The sequence below is a fragment of the Chlorocebus sabaeus genome, chromosome 16, assembly GCF_047675955.1.
Source record: "Chlorocebus sabaeus isolate Y175 chromosome 16, mChlSab1.0.hap1, whole genome shotgun sequence".
Taxonomy (NCBI): Eukaryota; Metazoa; Chordata; class Mammalia; order Primates; family Cercopithecidae; genus Chlorocebus; species Chlorocebus sabaeus.
In genome coordinates, this window is record NC_132919.1 from 75,573,565 (window position 1) to 75,591,339 (window position 17,775).

Below are 17,775 nucleotides of genomic sequence, written 5' to 3' on the forward strand. Positions count from 1 at the left end.
TCTGTCTTCCCAACCTGGAGAGTGCTGGAGGGCCCAAGATTGGGAACAGTTGTTGTCAAACCTCAGCCAAATCTAGTGGTCACTTTTCTGTCTCTCCCTTGCCAGGTCTCTCTGCTGTGGTTCATTCCCCCCTTCCTGACCCTCCCCACACCCAGGTCTAGAGGCCACCTTCATCAGCATCACCTGGGTGGGGACAGGAGCTTATGTAATATGTAGTCCTGGGTTCCTGTCTACCAACTAAGGCTCTCTGGGGATGGGACCCCAGAATCTGCACGGTGCATACTCCACACCGTGTCCACTCTGCTTGGCACCTTGAGAGTGAAAACCCCACTTCTCCTGTGGCTTCAGGATCAGCCCCAGCTGTCCTCCTAGCCCCTGGCTCCCTGTTCCTCCCTGGAAGCCTTTGGGGATTCTTTTCCTCTGACCACCTTACCTTAAATGCCAGGGTGCCCCGTGCTCCTCTGGCACCCTCCATACCTCCAGCACCCCAGGCTAGACTTTCTCCTGCCCTTGGGTGGCTGACAGCACACAGACTTGACATGGTCAAAGCTGACCCTCCCACCCTCACCACAGACCCCATCCCTCTCCTCCCACCTATGGTACCCACCTCGTCAACTATCCAGCCTGTTGCTCAAGCCAGGGAACTGGGTATCACACCTGACTTCCTCTCTGCCTTCCTGCCTCACCTCAGTAACAACCAAATCCCGATCATTTTGCCTCCTAAAGATGCCTTCAGCCTGTCTGCCCCCTGCCCCCAAACCACTGCATTTGTCTCCTAATGATTTCCTCTCCTCTCCCTCCCTCTAGTCCAGGGGATTCTCCAAAAGCTTTTAAAATGCAAATCTAACTATAATCACAGTCCCATTAAAATCCTTCAAACATTCCTTGTAAACAAGGATCCCAACCCCTTGACCCTCCATCATCTGGCCCCAGCCTCCCCTCCTCCCACTTTGTGCTCCGGGAACAGCAAACTGCTTCCAGTTCCAGCCTCCAGACCTTTAGTCATTCAGTGCCCTCTGCCAGGAATAGCCCTTGCCAGGCGGGCTCTTTCCTCACAACTGCAGTATCACCTCCTCCAGGAAGCCATCTCTGACCCCCGCCCCTGCCCCCAGCTTCCTTGGTGCATCCATAATGCCTTCCTTGTTCAAGGATCTGTTATTCCACTCACCACACTGCGTTATAATTATCGATTTTCATGTCTCTGTTCCATACTTGCCGATGAGATCCTTGAGGGCAGGGACGGCGTCCCATTCATCTCTATCTCAACCCCTGGCCTGGCGCCTGGCACAGCGGACAGGCTCGGCCAGTGGGTGATGGATAAATGCGGAGGGGAAACTTGAACAAAGTGAGAGCCAGAAATGACCAAGAGGGGAGTAAGGGCAAGCCTGGCAGGAGGAGCAGCCAGAGCAAATGTGTGGGAAGTGGAGGAGCGAGAACTTCCGTTTATTGCACTCCTACGACTGCCCGCCAGCCATTGTGCCTGCGCTTTGTTTGCACATTTTGTCTCATTTGGTTCTTGCAAGAACAGATCAGGAAACGGACATCAGAGAACCAAAGTAACCTGCCCAAGGTCACACAGCCAGGTCTGGAACAGAATCTGGGACTGTCTGGCTTGAAAACCTGTGCTCTTTCTGCTGGGCCACACAGCTCTCCTAGGGACAGGACCTTCTGGAAACCAGACAAGGAGTGGGCCCAGCTACGCCCCTGCCTAGCTGAGCGCCGGAACCAGCTGCCCACACTCAGGCCAACAGCTTCTCCCTCCCAGCCGGACCAGAGGCTTAGAGGCCAAAGATTTGCCTGTTCCTTCCTCCGCCGGCTATGGGGGGTCTTTGACTAGACATGCACGCCTCCACCCCCCCACCCCCACACCAGAAAAGAGCTGTTGCATCTTGGTACGGCCCAGGGTGCCTGGAAATGCAGGGGGTTCTGTGATGCTGTCTGGGTTTTGCAGAATCTGTCTCCCTCATCGCACTTGGCCCAGGCTGATATTAAGATTCATCTGCATTCCCCGCGCACCCGCCTGGCAGATGGTGGGGGAGGAGGCTGGGTGCGTGCCGGGGTTGCAGCCACGGGACCAAGCTGGGCCTTGGAGGGCCACAGAGCAGAGTGCCCACCCTCTGTGCCCCTTGTGCCCAGCCCAAGCTGGGACCACTTCAAATGATGGGGTGCCTTCTCACCTTCATTGCCTCCAAGGGGTGCCAGGACTTGACCTTTCATTTTTCTAAAGACTAAAGGGATCCTGGAATTCCAGGAGGGAGACCTGAAGATATGGAGTGGGGGTGATGCAGGATGGGCCCCAACTTTGGGAATCTCAGATCAGGGTTGTGTTCTTCCTCCTTGCCCTGGAGGTTTGCAGAGACCCCGCTGGGACAGGAGCCGCTGTCGGCCTGGTGACCCCTGTGGCTTAGAGAGGGCAAGTAGTGAATAATGAAGGGACGGCCTCCAGGAAGGCCTTGCTCCCCTCACTCTCCAGCTTCTCAGGACCTGCCCGCGGCCCCAGAATCTAGCCCGGCTCCTATCAGCCTTTTCAGCTCGGGGGCCCAGCCAAATACTTCCTGTCACAGTGGCTGGACCCAGGAGGTCCAGGGATTATCTCAGCCCCTCCAAGTAAAGTAGAAGAGGGAAGGAGCAGACATCATAACAAAAGGAGTGCAGGCTAGACACCCAGAAGGACTTCCCTCAGCGCAGGTTTTGGCTCTTAGAACAGGTTTTGAAAAAAAGGATCTTTCTTAATTCTAGGATTCCTGAGTAGGGGGCAGGGCAGCAGATTCTTGCTGCCCGCTCCCGGGGAACAGGCGCCCTGCCAGAGGGGTGGAAACGGTAGGGTCCCTATCCCCTGGCCACCACCCTCTCCCTTCCTCTCCAAGAGCTACTCTGCCCCCGCGTGCCGTCCCCTCCGCGCTGGAGAGCCCGCGTCCTAGGTCCCCGGGCTGCGGGCCGGCAGGGGAGGAGTTAACTCCGGAGGTACCGGCTGGGCTCACTGTACCTGCCGCCGCCGCCGCCGCCGGTGGGAGGGACGAGGAAGCGGGAGCCGCCTGGGCGCCAGGAGCGCTCTAGTCTGGCGGGGCGCAGCGCGGGGAGCGGGTAGCCGGGGCTCCGCGCCGCCGGGGGCGTCCGCCAGGGGGCGCGCCGCGACGGGGCGGGTGGAGCAGCCTGGTCGGGGGAATTAGCATCAAGGACGGGCGCGCGCGCAGGTCCCTAGCACATCTGGGCGAGAGCGGCGCCGCTGGAGCCGAGAGGGGCGCCGAGCGCAGATCTGGAGCAGCAGAGCCACGGCGCAGCTGGGGCCCTTCGAGGCGCTCGGGGCGCACATCTGGGACCTCGAGCGGGGGCTGTGCCGCGCGCAGCTGGACCAGGGGAAGGGGGCGGTGGCTGTACAGCTGGACCGAAGGGGGCGGGGTCGGCCCTGGGCGACCGGCTGAGGGGAGGGCCGCGGGCCGCCGGGGACTGGAGCATGGGACGGCGCCCCTGAAGGAGCAGGAAGGGGACGAAGAGGCCTGGGACCCCGTAAAGAGAAGAGGAGAACGAGGGGACGAGAGCGGAGGAGGAAGATGCAACTGACTCGCTGCTGCTTCGTGTTCCTGGTGCAGGGTAGCCTCTATCTGGTGAGTGGTCCGCGGGGAGCTGCGCAGAGGGGCGGGGGCCCGGAGGATCAGGGGAGAGCGCGGGAAGCTTGCGAGCCCTGAAACTTTCTCCCTTCCCCCGACATCCCGGGGATGGCGGGGAAGACTGGAGGCTGGGGGAGAGGGCGGGTCCGAGGCCGGAGACTGGACAGATAGGGTTAATAGGGGCGGGAAGAGGGTGCTTGGCTGGCCCACCCACTCCGCGGCGGGTGGCTGGAGGTGCGACCGGCGCTCGGAAAAAGGCCCGGAGCGGGGTCGCCAGGGTTACCCGACCCCTTCCCGGAGCCTCAGGACCGCGGAAGTGGGGGCGAGTGGGGCGCGGGTCGTGACCTGCAAGCTTTTCCCCTGACCTTCGGTACTCCGAGAGCCCCGGGTTCTGGGTCCCCCAGAGCGCGGAGCCGGTCCAGGCGGGGGGCGGCCCCCGCGTCCCTCCCTCCCGCCTTCCCTCCCGCTCCCTCCCTCCCCGCCTGTTGTTTTCCTCTCCTCTCCTGGCTGCGCGCAGCCGGAGCCCCACAGGACCTGGGCAGGCGGCTCCCGCCCCGGGCGCTCGCAGCAGCTGAGCTGAGCGCCCAGAGCCCGCTCCCCGTGCGCCGGCTCCGCGGCTTCTCGGCGACCCACGGCGCCAGGGAACCCCTCCCCGAACCCAGCCCAGGGGCTTAACTCCCCTCCGACCGAGCGCCCGCCAACCCTCCCCGCAATACTGTCGTGGAGAAGCCTCAGCCCGGCATCTGGACCTGCCCCTTTAATCAACAAGCCCCTTGCCACCGCCCCATGCCACGGTGGGAAGAGCCCTTCCCTTCTCACGGCCCCAGCTTTACCCTCCAGCCACTCAGCCGTGATCCCCAGGAACAAGTACCTACAGGTCTGCAGCCCTGGACCCAGTCCCCGAGCCTCCCCTCCTAGCCGTCCCTCTACCCCACCTCTGGGGCCTGGCAGTCAGGGCCAGCCTGAAATGTGGGGCAGAGACAGACTCGGCCACAGCACACAGCTGCCGGCACCACCCAGACCAGAACACAGGCATGAGGAGCCCACAGCCCCTTGGAGCCCTACTGTCCCCACCCCAGTGTCACCGCCAAATCCAGATGCCCCTGGTGCTGGTAGTAAAGACACCTAGGGAGAGTGGTTGCTTTCAAATGCTGAGCAAACACGCAGCCAGGCTGCGCCCTCAGGAAGCCCTGTCAGCCCCCTGATGCCCTCCACTGCTGTCCCACTCTCCCTGTGGCGCCTCCAGGAATCTCCCCAGGTGTGGGTTGTCACCATACCTGATCCAGCAGAGGGAGGATGAGCCCCTGCAGATTCCAGAGGCGGATGGCGCCTGGATAAAAACCCTTTCAAAAAGACACATCTGATCTGTGAGGCCAGGAGCGTGCAGTGTAACGGAAGGCCTGACCCTATGTGAACTCAGCCTTGTAGTGTTAAACTCTGAGCCCCAGTGTCCTTATCTGTGAAATGGGGATAAGAACTCCTACCTCAGAATCCAAGTAACATCTTGGCATGTCATCCTCAGTGTCCCCTGGAGAGGTGTTTGGCTTTCAGTCCCATGGCCATCCTGAGTGTGGCATTCACTCGGGTCTCCCCTAGTCCTCTTGCCAAACCTGAACTATATTCGTGCTTGAGAATTATACTGTGTTCTGCTTTCTTATTCCATTGTCTGGTGGTTCTCTTTGCATCCAAGGGTAGAAATTATCCTAGGGTAGGAACAGTGTCTTACCCAACAGACTAGGAAGTCCCAAAAGGCAGGGGCTAGCCTCTTCCTGTCAAACCAGGGGCTCTCCCAGGATAAGGATGGTGCTCCCCTGTCTGACTCAGGGCTCTTTGAGAGCGGAGACTATGCCTCCCCCATCAGCCTGGGGATTTCACAGAGGCAGAGATCCTACCTCCTATCAAACTGGGGGCTCTGTCAGCACAGGGATGATACTTCTGCAATTAGATGGGGGCTCCCCAAGATCAGAAGCTGGGCTTCCCCCATCAGACTGGGGACTCCCTAGGGGTAGGAGCCATTGTCCATGGTGCCACAGTCCACTGGAGAGAATTACTGTCAGTCTTTGAAACTTTGAATAGTGGCCAAGACAGGACAGTGAGGAAAGGACATGGGGGGCAGGCTGACCCAACTGTCAGAACCTGAGATGTACACAAGCTAGAGTGTACACTTGCCTCCCAGCTTCAGTGGACAACATGCAGGAGCTCTTCACCCAGGTCAGAGTGAAGTGGCAGGGACAGGGGTGCTGCTGGTGGTGGGGGTGGTGGACCTCCAGGGACAGGGTTCTTACTGTACTCACAACTCCCTCCATAGGTCATCTGTGGCCAGGATGATGGTCCTCCCGGCTCAGAGGACCCTGAGCGTGATGACCACAAGGGCCAGCCCCGGCCCCGGGTGCCTCGGAAGCGGGGTCACATCTCACCTAAGTCCCGCCCCATGGCCAATGCCACTGTCCTAGGGCTGCTGGCCCCACCTGGGGAGGCTTGGGGCATTCTTGGGCAGCCCCCCAACCGCCCAAACCACAGTCCCCCACCCTCAGCCAAGGTGAAGAAAATCTTTGGCTGGGGCGACTTCTACTCCAACATCAAGACGGTGGCCCTGAACCTGCTAGTCACAGGGAAGATCGTGGACCATGGCAACGGGACCTTCAGCGTCCACTTCCGACACAATGCCACAGGCCAGGGCAACATCTCCATCAGCCTCGTACCCCCCAGTAAAGCTGTAGAGTTCCACCAGGAACAACAGATCTTCATTGAAGCCAAGGCGTCCAAAATCTTCAACTGCCGGATGGAGTGGGAGAAGGTAGAACGGGGCCGCCGGACCTCGCTTTGCACCCACGACCCAGCCAAGATCTGCTCCCGAGATCACGCTCAGAGCTCAGCCACCTGGAGCTGCTCCCAGCCCTTCAAAGTCGTCTGTGTCTACATCGCCTTCTACAGCACGGACTATCGGCTGGTCCAGAAGGTGTGCCCAGATTACAACTACCATAGTGATACCCCCTACTACCCGTCTGGGTGACCGGGGGCAGGCCACAGAGGCCAGGCCAGGGCTGGAAGGACAGGCCTGCCCATGCAGGAGACCATCCGGACACCGGGCAGGGAAGGGGTTGGGCCTCAGGCAGGGAGGGGGGTGGAGAGGAAGAGATGCCAAGTGGGGCCAGGGCCAAGTCTCAAGTGGCAGAGAAAGGGTCCCAAGTGCTGGCCCCAACCTGAAGCTGTGGTGTGACTAGATCACAGGAGCACTGGAGGAGGAGCGGGCTCTCTGTGCAGCTTCACAGGGCTTTGCCATGGAGCCACAGAGATGCTGGATCCCTGAGGCCTGTGGGCAGGCCGATCAGTGTGGTCCCAGAGTCATGGGAGGAACCTAAGCCTTTGGTTCTTGCCATCCTGAGGAAGGACAGCGACAGGGATGGGGAGATTTCATCAGTGTGGACAGCCTGTCAACTTAGGATGGATGGCTGAGATAGGGCTTCTAGGAGCCAGTCAGGGGGGTGGGGTGGGGCCAGAGGAGCTCTCCAGCCCTGCCTAGTGGGCAGCCCTGAGCCCCTTGTCCTGTGCTGAGCATGGCATGAGGCTGAAGTGGTGACCCTGGGGTCTTTGATGTCTTGACAGATTGACCTTCTGTCTCCAGCCAGGCCACCCCTTTCCAAAATTCCCTCTTCTGCCTGCGCTTCCCCTCTACCACCCATTGCTGATGGCACACCCATCCTTAAGCTAAGACAGGACGACGGTGGTTCTCCCAGCACTAAGGCCACAGCCCATCCATGTGCTGTGTGTCCCTCTTCCACCCCACCCTCTGCTGGCTCCTCTGGGAGCATCCATGTCCTGGAGAGGGGTCCCTCAACAGTCAGCCTCGCCTGTCAGACTGGGGTTCTCCCGGATCTGGATGGCGCTGCCCTCTCAGCAGCGGGCATGGGTGGGGCGGGGCCAGGCCGCAGAGCATGTGCTGGATCTGTTCTGTGTGTCTATCTGTGGGTGGGGGGAGGGGAGGGAAGTCTTGTGAAACCACTGATTGCTGACTTTTGTGTGCAGAACCATGTTCTTGGAGCAGGAAATAAAGCTTGCCCCGGGGCACTGGAGTCAGAGTTGTCCAAGGAAAGGGCCTCAGGCATCCCTTGGTCCGGCAAGAATTTCTCTGATGGCCACAGGACATTTGCTGGAGACCCAAGTGGTAGGGCTCCAGCCACCCTTGGAGCTGATGCTTGCTGAGGGCTCAGGTCTTCCCTCTCCAGCCCTTGTTCCAAGCTGTCTGATCCCACACGAGGAAACCTGAGGAAACCCGCTGGGCTTGGTGCTGGAGGAGGGCGTAGCATCTTCAAGAACAGCTCGAGGAGGGAGAGCTAGCAGGTAGAATGGGCCAATGAGGGTGTTCCTTGGTGTCCTCCCTGAACTGACATCTGCAGACCCAGCAGGGTCCTAGCCCCGTCATTTTGCTGCCTGGCCTTGGCCATGTCCATTCTCCTCTCTGGCTTTCTTTGTTTCTTCCTCTATAACATGAAGGGCTTGCCCAGACCAGGGGTTCTCAAATGCAGATCACCCAGAGGGTTTGCTGACACACAGATTTCTGGGTCCTACCCACGTTTCTAATTCAGCAGGCTTGGGTGGGGCCTAAGAATCAGAATTTCTAACGAGTGCCCAGGTCTGTGCTGATGCTGCTGCTCCAGGGCCCACGCTGGGAGACCCACTCAAAGGACCTTGAAGTTCAGCTCTGGCTATGGCTCCGCAGGATGGGGAGATACCTCGGATACGCTCTCCCAGCTGTAATTTTCATCTGCTTCTCCTAGGGAGGGGGCCTTTCAGAGATTCTGGGGTATTGTATTGGGTTTGCAGTCTGACCACATGCCAGTGAAGGAACAGGCTGGAGTGGGTGTGGACACAGGGCCTGCATCAGTCGCTCCCCTCCGGCAGCTAGTAAGAGGCCTCAGAATGGCCAGCGGCCAGTGGCACCTCGTCTGGGAGTTACTTGGGCCCTTTGGGGTTCCATGAAGGAAAGACACTACCAAGGTCACAGTGCCTTCTGGAGGTCATTCTAAGTCAGTTCTCTTGGGAGGGCAGCACTCAGGGCCCTTGGGGCCCTCTTGAGGAGAGGAGAGTCCTGGTAGCAAAGTAAGATGGTCTTGCCAGCCCCCACCTTTCACCCCTGCCCACCAGCGCTCAGCGCAAACCGGTCCCCTCAGAGTGCAGCACAGAGCTAGGCGGGGCTGAGAAGCCATCTAGTTACAGCCCACCTTGTAAGAAGTGACCCGGCGTGTTTCCCCCACACCATACTTTCAGGGGCCGTCTCTCCTGAGCAGAAACAGAGATGTGAGAGACACACCCCGCCTCCAGACCACCCTCCGCTCCCCACCCTGGAGGCTTGAGGCTGCTGGCACTGGAGCAGCCCAACCATGGATGCCCACCGGATGCCATTCAGCCTCCCACAGCGCCGTGGAGACTGCAGGAAGGAGGGAACAATGGGGCCAGAGGCCCTGGGTGCCCTCCCTGCCTGCCCTGGCTGAACTCTCAGCAGGCACCTGGGGGCACTTTGACCCCCCTCCTGCTCCTCTCCTCCTGTGGAGAGCCAGATGCTGCCGACAGCTGGAGGGCCTGGCCTGCCTGGCACACAGTTCTGCCTGCACCAGGCATGGATTCATTTTAATAACTTCATTTCACCCTCATGCACACTCTGCCGCCTCAGCCCTCCTTTCCGCCTTCCCCAGTAACCTGGCTGCTCTCCTCAGCTAGGACTTTGCTAACAGATTTCCTCCCAAACCTTAATTCTTTGGAATAGCCCTCTGGTCCCTACTGCTCTTGCCAGATACTTCTGTGCCCCCTTGGTCCTCATAAGGGCAAGGGGTCCATCCAGCTTCCTCTGGCAAAGAAGACGTCAGTCACCTCTGCCTCATGGGCGAGCACTGTCCCCATGGTGACCCCCCCCCCCCCCACCGTCACGGTGAAGTGCTCTGGCCTCCCACTCTTGCCATGCACACACTCACAGGAGAGTCCTCTGAAGAAACCTGTCCCCCACTCTGCCCAGACCCCAAACGGCCAGGTCCTACTCACACTCCAACCCTTTGGTCTCCCCCATCCACTGCCCTTCAAGGCAGTCTGAAACGCTCTCAGACCATTTAGTTGTCCCGAGGTCTTCCACCCGAACCCCTCAGCCCGGCTGGGGGCTGCCAGGGGCCTTGTCTCCTCCCTCAGTGGAGCATCTGGGACAAGTTTACCAGGCTGGGGGCTCTGTAAGGACACAGCTTGGATCTCCTCATCAGGCTGGGGAACACCTGGGGCCAGGGGCCGTGCCTCCCTCATCAGACTGAGGACTCCCTGATGTCAGGGGCTGGATGGCCCTTTAGACTGGGGATCCCTGAGGGCAGATGCTGTGCCCCCCCTCCCCCCGTCATCAGACTGGAGTCTCCCTGAGGGCAAGAATTGTGCTCTGGATGGGAGGGGGACAGCTTGCCTTTTCCTAGGCATCAGAGCACCTGGAGGCTGCCTCTGCCCTTCAGCTTTGCTCAAAGGCGCTGTCTGGGTCTCAGCGTTCCTTCCTCAAGTAGGGTGAATCTCCTAGCACTCTGAGAAGCTAATAAGGGGGAGTACCCGTTAGGTCAACTGGTAGCAACGCCCGAGTCTCCTTCTCAATGAAGCTTAAGGCAAAAGCAAATGAGTATCTAGGTCCCTTCCCCCTCCTGCCCCCCTTCCCTTTCCTGGGATGAGCAAGCGGGAACTGAGTCACCCCGTTCCCCATCCTTGGCAGGAATGTTGGTGACCTTGCATTGTGGCAGATTCAGGTGGCGAGGCCCATTGCTCAGAGATGCACCCGGTGGGTGGGTTGCAGGGATGCTGGTGGTATGTTTATGGGGATGGAGGTGGCTGAAGGGTAGGTAGGGGTGACCAGGTACTGGGATTATTGAGTGAGTATGTGCAGGGGAATTGTAGAGACACAATGAAACAGTTGTTCTGTGTTGGGAAGTGATCCAGTGTCATGGCTGGGAGTGGGAGAGAGAAATGTTACTTCCAAAGACTCCAAGTCCTGTGGTACTGCCAGGAGAACCGGGGGCTGGGGTGACGGGTGAGGAGAGGCACCATTAGCTCTGCCAGGCAGAGGCAAGATGGGGTGGGGGCGGCACCTGCCAATTATGCCAAAGTCTTGGAGTGGCAGCTGGCACCATCACCAAGGCACAAATGCCAGCAGAGACCTGGCACTCACCTGGGTTGTGATTCCATAGGGCCCCTGTCTCCTGTTGGTCTCCCAGGCTCAAAGGCTGACCTGATAATTCAAGTGAAGGATGCCTAGCTCGAGGCCTTCCAGTTCCTGTCCCAGGCCACCTGGTCAGGTGGTCCCAAGGGACAAGCTAGGTCCTCCTGAACCGCAGAGGCTGCCAATAAACTGTCAACACAGGTGTTGCAGGAAGATATAGCTGGGTCCTCATTCTGGGTCTGTCATTTATTAGACATGTGGCTTTGGACTAATGACATAATCTCCCAGAGCCTCCTTAGATGAAAAACTAGGGCTTTGCCTACCTTGGCGTATTGTTAGGAAAATCATATCAGTTACTCAATAAATGTTACTTCCTCCTGTCTTTGTTTTCTAAGATGGGTTGATGTTAACCTTGGCCTTGCTTCTGGTGTGGAAAGGGGAACGGGTCCCAGGCTAGAGGTAGGAGACCTAGGTTCCTACCCTGGTTCTGCCCCATCATGCATGTGGCAGAGATTTCTAATTGTCCCATAATACCCATTTTCGCTTTCTCCATAGTAATGGGATTCTCTGTTTTTAGCTGGGCATGTGGCTGCCTGAAATAACTACTGCATTTCTCAGCCTCCCTAGATGTAGTCATGTGACTAAGATCTGGCCAGTGACATTTAAGCCAAAGGTTTAGGTGGCACCTTCCAGAAATCATCAGACAGCTGATGTGCACTCTCCGTCCCTTTGTTCCACCCTCCGTCCTGCAGCCTGGAATAGGTACGAGGCTGCTGCCATCTTAGACCAGGGGGTAAGAGCCACACCCTAGAGGTGGCAGAGCAGTGAGTTGGAAGAAGTCTTGGTCCCTGGGAATGTTCTGGAATAGAAATATCATATCAGGGCCAGGCATGGTGACTCATGCCTGTGATCCTAGCACTTTTGGGAGGCTGAGGCAGGTGAATCACCTGAGGTCAGGAGTTTGAGATCAGCCTGGCCAACATGGCGAAACCTTGTCTCTACTAAAAGTACAAAAATTAGCCAGGTGTGGTGGCGGGTGCCTGTAATCCCAGCTACTCGGGATGCTGAGGCAGAAGAATCACTCAAACTGAACGGGAGTTGGGGGGTGGGGGGATGGGGAAGTGGGGGGCGGGGGACCGGGGGCCAGGGAGGGGTTACAGTGAGCCAAGATTGCGCCACTGCACTCCAGTTTGGGTGGAAGAGCGGGACTCTGTCTCAATAAAAAAAGAAGAAGAAAAGAAGACAAGGAAGGAAGGGAAGGAGGGAGGGAGGAAGGCAGGCAGGCAGGCAGGCAGGCCAGCCATACCAGCCCTAGGCTGCCGGCCTTCAGACTTCTATGTAAGAGAAAAATCAAAGTTCTATCTTATTTAAGTCACTGTGCTTTGGGTTTCCCTTTCTTGCTGTTAATTCTAGCTCCTCCTAAGTCAGTGGATGTATTTGGCCACTTCACTTACATGGCCTCGGCTTTCTCATCTGTGGAACTGAGATAATGCTTACATATCTTGGCACGGACCAGAGAGGTTTTATAGACTCACAGGCAAGAATAAACATGGAAGACGCTGGTCATCCTCCCTGTCTTAAGGCACACAGCCTCCATTTTAAGGAGAGTAACAAACAAGTTGCTGCCGCATTGTGGAGAGCCCTGGAAGGGCTCAGGAGAATTCTCTAGCCCTGAAAGGCCTCAGTCCCTAAATTCGTCCCCAACACCTCTGAGTCCCATCTACATTCTGCTGTTGGTGACACACAATCCTCGTTAAGGGCCTGACTGATCCCAGCCAGATGGGATGCTAATTTAATTAAAACCCTTTAATTACCTGCAACAACACTGCTTTGGAAGTCCAACGCAAAAGGGCCCTGTGATGGGAGGGGCACCGTCCGCAGGGCAGAGTAGTGGCTGCCCTTTTAGCACCGAGGGAACCGAGGGACGCAAAGTGTTTCTCCCACCCCAGTGGGCACAAACTGCATGGAACAGCCAGTGTGGTCCAGGCTTCTGGGGTGGTTTATAGGGTACAGCCAAGCAGGGGAGTGCATGAACCAGGCCCTTGGGAGCAGAGTACCAGGCTCTTGGCCTGAAGCTGTCAGCGCTGGTTTTGTGCTGACACTGAGACCAATACAGCCTGTTCTGGTCAGGTCTGAGCCCTCCCAAGACCCTGCCCCTGCAGGACACTCTGTGTAGGAGCAGGCATGGCTCTAATTTCTCCTGAATGGCCTGGCCTAAGTAAAGCAGGAGTTACCTCTGCAACCACCAAAGGAAATCCGTGCCCCTGCGAACAGTGTCTTTCTTCAAGGTGTCATCCACTTGGGGAGGGGCGATGAAAGGGAGTAACCTGAGTGGGCTGCAGAGGGGCCACATGGTTTCTTGGGGACGTATAAGGACCACTCATGTTTTTTGTTGTTGTTGTTGTTTTCTTTTTTTTCTGAAACAGAGTCACACTCTGTCGCCCAGGCTGGAGTGCAGTGGTATGACCTTGGCTTAATGCAATCTCCATCTCCTGGGCTCAAGCAATTATCATGTGTCAGCCTCCCAAGTAGCTGGGATTACAGGTGTGAACCACCATCCCTGGCTCATTTTTGCATTTTTAGTAGAGATAGGGTTTTACCATGTTGGCCCGGCTGGTCTTTAACTCCTGACCTCAGGTGATCTGCCCACCTCAACCTCTCAGTGTTGGGATTACAGACGTGAGCCACCACACCTGGCCTCTTCTCATGGTCTTGAGCCTCAACTGGCTTCTTCTGATAGCAGCAGAAGGAAGGAGCCCAGCCCAGGCCAGAGCCTGCTAAGCCTTGGCAAAGGCAGACTCAGAAACCCAGACCTGTAAGCTGGGCTGTTTGGGGGATATCATGTGTTAATACACCCTCAGTTCTCCCTTAGTACTTAGTCCTTCAACAATTGCTTAATTAACAAAGCCTCTGATAGTTCTGGCTGGTCTCCCCTGGTCCAGGAGATCCAGGTGAAGAGGCTTTGATTCACACTTGAGCCATAGTCTTAAAGCAAGAGAAATGTTCTACTGGAGTCAGTGTGATATCAGCAGCTGGAGTTGAACTAAGAAATCCCAAAAGGAAGGAGAAATTCAAGAGGGAAGAGCTGAAACCACCAGGCCCCACCATTCCACACCTCAAAGATTCTTCCAAAGGTAAAGTGAAGGAGGCTATCTACATGCTTTATTGAACAAGCCCTCCAGTACCAAGCCCTCTGTGCTCCCACCCATGTCATCCTCTTCCTCTCTCCTCCAGAATCCTGCTTCAGTTACCCTCATCTCACTTCCTCTGCTGTCCCTACCATTCACAACCTCTAAAGAGCCTGTTGCTATCCCTGGACTTGGGTTGTGTCTGGAGTAGTGTCTGCAGTGCCCGCCTGTGGATTCTCTGAGCAGGAAATGTGGATGTCCCCTCTAGACTAGAAACGGGGAACAGGAGCGGCCTTCCCCCTCAGACCAGAGACTCCCTGAGGGCAGGGACTGTGTGCCCCTCAAGACTCGCCAGAGGCTGGGTGCAGTGGCTCACGCCTGTAATCCCAGCACTTTGGGAGGCCGAGGCGGGCAGATCACAAGGTCAGGAGTTTGAGTCCAGCCTGGCCAATATGGTGAAACCCCATCTCTACAAAAAATACAAAAATTAGCTGGGTGTGGTGGTAGGTGCCTGTAGTCCCAGCTACTCGGGAGGCTGAGGTAGGAGAATCGCTTGGACCCAGGAGGTGGAGGTTGCAGTGAGTGGAGATCACACAACTATACTCCAGCCTGGGCAACAGAGCAAGATTCCGTCTCAAAAAAAAAAAAAAAAAAAAAAAAAAAAAAAAAAAAAACCCTCGCCAGAAGCAGGGTGGCACTCCCTACAGAAGTGCGGCTGCATGCAGGTGCTGCAGCTCATCCAACTCTGCATGAGAGGTCATCGCTGCTGTGCCCCACACCTGTGTGCTGATGCATGATCACGGCCTCAACCCGCTAATGTGGGAGAGGAAGTGGCAACAGGAAGACAAACTGCTGCACGGTATGCACCCCAAATTCCCAGGTCCTCCTGGCCGGAAGAGCAGGTGTGGCAGGAAGGGTGAAAGCAGGAAAGGATGGTGGCATGCCAGCCAGTGTTGGCACACCCCTGCTCCCACCTGTCCCTGATATTGTATGTTGTCTTCTCTAGAAAGGTCTTCAGAGACCCAGGTTGGCCCCTGGGGCACAGTGAGGGGCAGGTCTCACCCTGAATCTCTTAGTCAGAAGACAGCCAAGGCTTCTGGCTCCTAACCCAGTGATTTCTTCCCATTATGCCAGGCTTCCTTGCCCCAGATCCCTTTCATGGCTTGGCAAAGAAAGCCCTACTCGGTCCTAGGGAGCCTGGACTCCCCTCACTTTGGGATGAAGGCAAAGCTGTGCCCAGCTGGGATATGTTTGAAGAGAGCTGTGTCTTGAGTCTTCATTGGCATGTGATCTTTATCTACCCACCTTGCCTCTCTGGGCCTTGGATGGCAATTCTTCCCTACCTGCTCACATGGTTCCTGTGAGGGCCAAACTGGCCCAGTGCATGGTGAGCCCCCATATCACTTTCGGCCCCAGCCGCTGGTGCTCACAGACATCCACAGGAATGGGGAGAGGGCTGGGTTTCTCTTTCTTTTCAGGGCAGGCTATGTGGCACAACAGCTGAGTGCACAGATTCTGAAGCCAGGTTGCCTGGATTCAAATTCCTTCCCCACCACCTCCTAACTGTAAACCTCGGGCAAGGTACTGAACATCTTTGCGTTTCAACCTCCCCATCTGTAAAGTGGGGATGCTTGCTCCTCGCAGAGGGCTGTTGTGAGTTGGAGCCGTGTTTAGTACAGGGGCAGTGCTCAAGACCAGCGGCCCAATGACAGCTCATCATGCCCCTCCTGCTCCTGCCAAGCCTGGGTGGGAGGTAGAGAGAAGAACGGCCATGGGCTCTATCATTCCTTGCTGCATATCCTAGCTGGGCACAGCTTTGCCTTCACCCCAAAGTGAGGGGAGTCCAGGCCCCCTAGGACCAAGTAGGGCTTTCTTTGCCAAGCCATGAAGGGGATCTGGGGCAAGGAAGCCTGGCATAATGGGAAGAAGTCACTGCGTTAGGAAGAATGTGAAGGAAAAAACTAGGGAAGGTCAGAAGTCTGTCATGTCTACAAAAGATGACACATAAAAAGGAATCTACTTTTGTTTTCCTTGATTCTGGCCCAAAAATGGGACACTTGGTTGCATTCCCTGTTCCTCGGCCCAGCATCCCACTTGTGCAAGCACCAGCCCTTCCAGCGCACTGAGCGGTTTCCTCTGTGTACTGCCCTCTGGAGCTCTACCTGTAAACAAAAAAGGCTCAGAGAATGCAAGCGACTAATGGATCTTTATTTAGGGACCCAGAGAGCTGTCCGCCAGGCACACTCTCCAGGTACGGGACCCTCTGCCTTACCTTGCCCTGAGTCCTGGCCCCAGTGCCCTGTCCCCCAACCACGCACGGATAACCCAGTCTCTCCTCACCCAGCCTCATCACCTTCACCTGGCAGACCAGTTTCTCTGGGCTTGGACGGCCCCATGATCCCTTGCTGGTACCCCGTGAATGGGTGTGTGAAACATGTCCCTGTCTTGGACTGTACCCTTGAGGGTGAGGACTGTGCCTGTCCTGCCGCATAGTGAGTCCCCTGAGGACAGGGCCTTTTGTGACCCTTTCCTTCCATACTTTGAGAAGGGCCAAGTGCCTGGGGTACACACAGGGCCTGGCTGGTGAATCCGGTTGACTCACAGATGAACTCAATGCAGTTTCTATTGTGGGAATCTTTCACAGGGACAGGGAGAAAGAGAAGGGAAAAGACGCAGGTGAGGAGGCAGCTACATTGTGCCATGCCACACTGGCTTGGGTAAATAGAGGGTAGATGGGGGATGAGTGTGGAAAGGTGTATAATGCCCCCATTTCCCAGTCTTGGCAGCTCCCAGGCCTGGGAGAGGAGGGGGCCTGCTGCCACTCAGCGGGCTCTGCCATCTGCCACATCTCAGCGGAGATCAGAACTGGAGGGCTCATTGTAGGCAGGTTTTGTTTTTTCTCTAAATGTGGCAGGATCAGGCTCAAGATGTCACTCCAGTGAGCAGGACTAGAGACGGGGAGCTAAATGTCTAGGAAAACAGGGGAGAAATAAATGGAAGCTTCTATGTTCCAGAAGAGAAGAATGGGGGCAAAAAAAGAAAAAAGAAGAGAAGTTAAAGAAGATAGTGTAGGGAAGATGGGCTTGATTTAGCAGGTTTGCGTCCATCTTTCCCTGGCCACTCAGAAGGCAGCAATAGCCCAGGACACAGGGCTCCTGGGTCCCAAGTGCGTTCCTCTCCTCAACCCTTGTTTTTTCTTTTTTATTAAAAAATTTTTTTTAGAGACAGGGTGTCACTATGTTCCCCAACCTAATCTCAAACTCCTGGACAAAGTATCCACTCACCTTAGCCTCTGGAGTAGCTAGGACTACAGGCATGGGCCACTGTGACCAACCCCAACTCTTATTTTATTTTTTTGAGATGGAGTTTCGCTCTTATTGCCCAGGCTGGAGTGCAATGGCACGATCTTGGCTCACCGTAACTTCCGCCTCCCAGGTTCAAGTGATTCTCCTGCCTCAGCCTCCCCAGTAGCTGGGATTACAGGTATGCGCCACCACGACGGGCTAATTTTGTATTTTTAGTAGAGATGGGGTTTCACCATGTTGGTCAGCCTGGTCGTGAACTCCCAACCTCAGGTGATCCGCCCACCCCGGCCTCCCAAAATGCTGGGATTACAGGCAAGAGCCACCGCGCCCGGCCCCCAACTCTTATTTTTATACCTACAAGCCAAAGTGCCTCTGCCCTGCCTCTGAGCTTCCTTTCTGGTATGCCTAATCTCCTCACTTTTGGAGACTGTAACAATGACAGTGATGATCATAAATGAAGAAGGAAAGAGTGATTTCCAGGTGACTGAAAGATTTGATGCAGGCTCTTTCCTGGGACCTCTGTGGACTCTTCCTCCTCCATATATCACAACAGGTGAGAT

General features: G+C 56.5%; 1 protein-coding gene across 2 annotated transcripts; it reads left to right on the forward strand.

Moving 5' to 3' along the window:
• The first annotated feature begins 2,824 nt into the window (after positions 1–2,824).
• NXPH3 (neurexophilin 3) lies at positions 2,825–11,799 on the forward strand. 2 transcript variants are annotated; one of them, XM_073005425.1, is made up of 3 exons: positions 2,825–3,605; positions 5,917–6,567; positions 8,877–11,799. In XM_073005425.1, the coding sequence occupies exons 1-3, from the start codon at positions 3,552–3,554 to the stop codon at positions 9,324–9,326; spliced, it is 1,155 nt and encodes a 384-aa protein (XP_072861526.1). In that variant the 5' UTR covers positions 2,825–3,551; the 3' UTR covers positions 9,327–11,799. The 2 variants fall into 2 exon arrangements, with proteins under 2 accessions (XP_072861526.1, XP_008011254.1); XM_008013063.3 differs by lacking the exon at positions 8,877–11,799 and having other exon boundaries at positions 3,071–3,605; positions 5,917–8,870.
• Positions 11,800–17,775: the final 5,976 nt, after the last annotated feature.